Here is a 6,117-nt window from a genome sequence, read left to right on the forward strand (position 1 = left end):
CTAGCAAAAAAAATTTTAAGTCATAGGACTAAGCTGAGTTTATTCTGTTAATGCAAAATAATGAATTCATAGATTAAAGTAGAGGAAATACTTGTTCATCTCAATAATTACAGAAAAAAAGCATTTGACACATTAAGTATATAATTATGATCAAGATTCTCAGTCAACCAGAAAACATTTTTATTATAATTGCAACTAAAATATGAGATACTTAGGAAAACATGTAGCAATATGTGTGTGGGTATGGTTTGTGTGGGGGGGTGGAATTTGATGCCTAGCTCACATAACACACAAAACAAAATTCCAAACAGATTAAAGACTTAAAGTTGAAAGGGAACTAAGAAATTTTTAGAACACATTATATGAGACTACCCCTGTGACCTAAGGGTGGAAAAAGGTTTTGTAAGTAAAAAAACACTAACCACCAACGAATAGACTGACAAACCTAGTAACATGAAAACAAAAACCTATTCAAGGAAAAGAAAATGTGTAGAAACTGAAAAAGCCACAAAGGGAGAAAAAAAATCTTCCTTCCTCCATCCAATAGTTAGTATAAAAAACAACTACAAAAGCAAGAAGAAAAAGGCCACAAATCAGAAAAAATAGGTAAAGGACAGATACTGTCCAGGCAGGTCACAGAAGATGAAGCCCACATGGCCAGTAACCCCAAGACAAGATTCCCAGTATCAATAGTGTTTATCGAAGTGTTAACTTGTAACTGCAGTGAGGTACCGTCTCACACCTATTACTACAGCAAAGGTTTAAAAAGGTGGTAGCATAGGTGAGACTACAGAACAGTGATCAGACAGATTGGGTATCTCTTTTGGAGAGCAGTCTGGCATTATCCAGGGAAGCTGAAGAATACTTCAACTCAGCACTTCTCTCCTCGGGTATATAGTTTAGAGCAGTGTTCTTCAAATCGCTGGTCATGACCAAGGATGTTGGTGAGGCATTAAATCAGTTTAATGAAATGGAATGTAATTGAAAATATCAGGTTGCTTGCACAGATTGAGAGTTATGGATGTTGCAGCAAATTTTGCAGTCAACTGCCAAGAACAGTGTTTGAACGTGGAGGGGATATGACAAACTGGCTAGGAATAAGATGTATGGTATATTGTTTACCAACATCTCGATGTATTTAATGGTCAGTCTGACCATAACCAGAGCACAAGGGCTGTCACACTGTACAGTTTACTTTTATAGTAACATAATATGTGGTTAGTTGGGAAATGAATTGTACCTACTGTCAGTAAAATTGTCAAGTTTTACAGCAAATTATTTTAATCTGTTTTCAAAATGAACTTTATCAGGTAGCATACATTTTTTTCCAAATTCATGACAACTGTAAAACTAGCATGTATACACTGAACTCAGATTCTTTTTTTAAGAGAAAAATAAGTAAAATACAGAAACATGTTCACATTGAACTACTGATCTGAAACTAAATAGTGACAGTGTTCAGAAAAATATTGACTCTATAATTAGTAAACTCTGACTTAATTTGAGCCACATTCTTAAAAAAAAGAAAATAAAGGTAAGACTTTAAAGCTAAGATTATTTAAAATAATAGTTTCATCAAAAGTAAACTCCCAATGAAAATGAGAGTTTGGCAAGTCTTAATGAAACCTTAAAACCTTCAAATAATTAAAGCACCTAGAAACAATATGCTGAATGAGGCCCCCTGATGTTCTGAAAGATGGAAAGTTACCAACATTCTGCTGGTCTTTGTAGAAGTTAAAAAGAAACATATCAGCATATATAACTGCATATTATTTGGCAAATGAGAAAATGGCTCACTTGGGTCTGGAAGAATTATTTTTCCAGCATATATGGATATAATGCATACACTGCTTGTGTCTATCAGTTTATTTAAAAGTACGTTCTAATGGTAACAATGTTTTATCAGACCTATTTTGCACAACGTGGGTGCAAAGGCTATGATGCTTCTTGATGAGGCCTATTATAAATTGTGCAACATTTTTAAGTTGGTATCTGGTATTTGCAAAACAATATGACATTGTATTGTTTAACTTAAACTTACACACATCTAAAGGTTAGCTGTATTTACTGAATTGCAAACACTGTAGGTCATTAAAACTTAAAGTAGAAAATGTTTTATAGGAATGACAAGTGACAGCAGAGGTGTGGGCAGTTATCTTTTTAAATTGTCAGAAGCACTACCAAAGTTGTTTGAAGTCGGTGTATTTTATTTTGGAAAGTTTTGGTATCCAAGGAAATCCCTCTACATATTATAAATATATTATAAAGATGGTGAAAATTGTTAATTTTAAAAGTTTGCTGAGTAGCCAAACTCTTGAAACTTGTTTTTCAGAGTACAGAGCTAAACATAACCAGTCACTGTATCATATCAAAGTTCATTTATTGTTCCTATGGAAAGTTCTAAATAGGGCATATGAACTCAGGAATAGTATGTTTTTCTACTTGAAAAGCAACCTCATTTGGCAGATATTTTCAAAGATAGTATCTGAGTGACAATTAACATAATATATTTGATTTTCTGGCGTGTCTCTGAAATAAAATTTGAAACCACAAGGAAAACATGATTATATATGTTAAACTTATCTCACTTCTCTGTTGTAAACTTTTAATCATTACTTTCTAAAGGAGAAATTTAAAACATTCAATAAATGTGTTTGATAAAAAGTATATTTAATTCTTTAAATCCTGAATCAGTAACTAGGTTAAACCTGTTGGCTGAAGAGAATTAATTAGTGAAACTTAGTTCTTCATTTACACCAAAGAAGGAATGTGAGACATTAAATTTATCATTATTTTGGGAGTAAGATTTCAAAGAATTTCTATTACTAAGTAAAGTTAAGGGTGAAAGGAAATCTTTTCAACTTAAACCAACTTTTTTAAAAGGAAACTTTTCCCTGTATTTTGGATGTAAGTCCTTTATTACCTATGTTTTTTGTAAATATTTTCTTCTAGTTGGTGGCTTATGTTTTCATTATAATAGAATTTTTCAAAGAGCAGAAATTTTAAATTTTGGTGAAATCCAACTTAATCAGTTTTATTTTTTAAATGAGTATGTACTGAAGAACACTATTTTAATGACTGTGTAATGTGCCATTATGTGGATATACTACAATTTACCAGTCTCCTGTTGTGAAATATTTTCATTACTTCCAATTTTTCACTAAACATTATTTTTATAAACATCTTTGCAGTGGAGTCATTACAGCATACATCTCTAATTCTTCACCAAGATAAGTTCATAGATGCTGAGTGAAAAAGTACACATATTTTTGAGGTTTTGGATTCTTGATAGTTCCTCTACTTTTCCTAGCAATATAGGAATAATGAGAAAGGAGAGATTTAAATTGGTATTGTTGACAGTCAATGAGTTATAAATTATTCAACACGGAGATACGTAGTCTTTATTTTGGAGTACAATATATGTAAGATGTCATATACCACTTGGATCAAAATAAGTTCATTACAAAATAGGTTTCCAAGTGGTCCAGTTCTAGTTAAGGATAACTGGATTCCTAAGTTTCTCTTCTTTGCCCAAGATAATTTCCTTTGTAAAAAGTACCTGGAAACGTACTAATACCAATGAATTTTCTTTCTTTGTCTGTCTTACTTTCATTCTTTATTTAAAAAAAAAACCCAAGACTTTGTGATTCCCTTCCTCTAGTACTATAGGAGGAAATGCTCTTGGAATAAAAACCTCCAGTACGGATGACAAAATAACCCTAAGCTTTCCTGGGCAGGTAAAATCTCCATCTACACTGATCACCAAGAAAGTCCGTATCAGCTTTGTGTTAGAAAAGTTTCCATTCATAGGGAAGAAAAAGACCCCTCTGGAACTAGATTTGTGACAAGGAAATCAACTGAAAGATCAAGAGCTGAAGGGATTTACAGGGTAGAGTCATTGGGGGAGGGGGTGTTATAAGAAAAGAATGTAGCAGACCATGTGGATTATCCTCAAATAATTTTCTCATGAATAAAACTTCTTCTATGTTACAGATCTCAAAACCAGGATCTGTCCACATGGCACAGTAATGAATGTACTGACTGAAGTACATTTTTATTTTGATTGATATTTTTTGCTTTGATTAGTATTTATATAAAATTACTAGATGTAGTAATGAATGTACTCCTATTAAACAGGAAACTCTACTTTGAAAGGCAAGAGTCATGTCTTACTCATTTTTGTTTTTCCAACTCAAAGCACATGTTTAATCCTAGCAGGCAATCAGTAAATGCTGAACCAAATAATTCTTTCACTAATTCTTCTGAACAGACTGGACTATGGACAGAACTCGAAAAGATTGAAAAGAATTTCTTAAAGCCACTCCATATAGGACTTAATATGTCAAAAGCACATTATGAAGCAGAAATTAAAAACAGCCAAGGTTGGTAATGTACAATCTCATTTTCAGTTAGGTCTAAAAGTTAGTCAGATTTTTGAACTGTCATTTATATTTGAAATAAAGAACTTTATCATGTACTTGTCTAATTTATAGCAAACAGGGAAACACGACAGCTAAGTCATTTTTACAATTAAAATGATTCTTAGCAAATCTATACACCAGTTAACACGGAAATTGGGTTAACTGAGATTTAAACCAAACTGAAACATACTCTGATTTAAGACCTCAAGTTCTGATTAAGAATCTAATTGTATTGGAAGTGTTTGGACATCATTGTACTTCCTTTGGTAGTGCTGGGTCCATCCCCCACTTCACCCTTAACTAAATCTGTACAAATTATTAAAAAGATTCTTAGACTTAGACTTAGTTTTTAAAGTCAGCAATTCTATTATAATAATCTTGTGATCTTTTCCAGATCACTATGGTGGTATTTGTACAGGCCTTACTAGAAATTTTGTCTTTCAGTGTGACAGGTATAATTCTGTGTATGTATTAAAGAAAAAAGTTTATAAATTTTCATTCATCCTGTACATGCCTAAATAATGCTATTCACCTAAAGAAACATAAGTTCACATGTTGCAGAATTTTGATATTTTTATTCATTTATAGCTTGAGCTAAGCATACCCTGAGCTATTAAACAGTAAGACTTAATTGACACCAATAACTGACATCTTTTAAAGTTAGTAAGTGATAAAAGTAGCTTATAAATTTATTACTGAAATCTGACAGTTGTGGTTGAGTGTGACACATTTTTTTTTCTCTTACAGAAGTCCAGAAGTCTAAAGATCTTTGTTCTGTAACTGTGGGTGGAGAAGAGATCCCTAATATGCCTCCTGAAATGCAGCTTAAGGTAGATCTGGAATTTTTCAATGCTATATCCAGCTGGTCTTTTCTTTTTTGCTTTGTTTGGTTTTAAAGGCAGCCTTAGTAACAGTAATTTTTCTTGGCATTGCAGGTCCTACATTCAGCTCTTTTCACATTTGATTTGATTGAAAGTGTTCTGGCTCGAGTAGAAGAACTCATTGAAATGAAAACAAAATCTACCTCTGAAGAAAGTAAGAGATGAAGTCAAAGCTCCATCTCCTAAATAAAAATTAGTAAAATGTATTTTTCATTAAGATTTATTGAATACCTTTATTAAAATTTTTCTGTGAAACACTTACCAATAGAAAATAAATGTAGCTTTTCTTATTTATGTTTCTGTAATGATACATTATAGATCAGTGGCATTGTTTGGTTTTAAAAAGGTATCCACATGGTAAATAATGCCCATATGTGTATTCTAAGTACAACTGTTAAAAATCCAACACAAATGAATAATTTTACACTATGACTTCATAAAATGTACTTGAATTGCTTTTATTCATTCAGATAGTTGTAGTGAGTTGATAAAAATACTGATAAATTTTATGTTCCAGTTAGATGTTGTATGTTACATTTCAGAACTCCTAGTATGGAACTGGCTATCACACCACCATAAGCGCTTAGAGAGCAGTTTTGAGTTCAGACCAGTTCACTACTTAACCTCCCCTGCTTTCTCTGTCTCCAGAGGAGGACAGAGTTCTACCAGCAGCTCTCCAGCAGCAGTTACAAAGTGAAAGCATCTGCAGAGATTAATTTTAGAAATACTGGCTGGCTCATGGAAAAGCTAAAAAGTACCTGTGACTTTTCCTTTAATCTAAGGAGCTAACTAGAAAATGCTGTATATTTATTTCC

At 32.5% G+C, this 6,117-nt stretch overlaps 1 protein-coding gene across 2 annotated transcripts in view; it reads left to right on the forward strand.

Moving 5' to 3' along the window:
• The window catches only part of GLMN (glomulin, FKBP associated protein), a 34,415-nt gene extending 28,819 nt beyond the window's left edge, over positions 1–5,596 (forward strand). For both annotated transcript variants that reach the window (XM_072968269.1, XM_072968270.1), the window contains exons 17-19: positions 4,271–4,382; positions 5,169–5,251; positions 5,357–5,596. In XM_072968269.1, the coding sequence (XP_072824370.1) occupies positions 4,271–4,382; positions 5,169–5,251; positions 5,357–5,467 (306 nt within the window). In that variant the 3' untranslated portion in view covers positions 5,468–5,596. The remainder of the gene's footprint in view (positions 1–4,270; positions 4,383–5,168; positions 5,252–5,356) is intronic.
• Positions 5,597–6,117: the final 521 nt, after the last annotated feature.

This window comes from Vicugna pacos, chromosome 9 (genome assembly GCF_048564905.1).
Source record: "Vicugna pacos chromosome 9, VicPac4, whole genome shotgun sequence".
In the NCBI taxonomy this organism is placed as follows: domain Eukaryota; kingdom Metazoa; phylum Chordata; class Mammalia; order Artiodactyla; family Camelidae; genus Vicugna; species Vicugna pacos.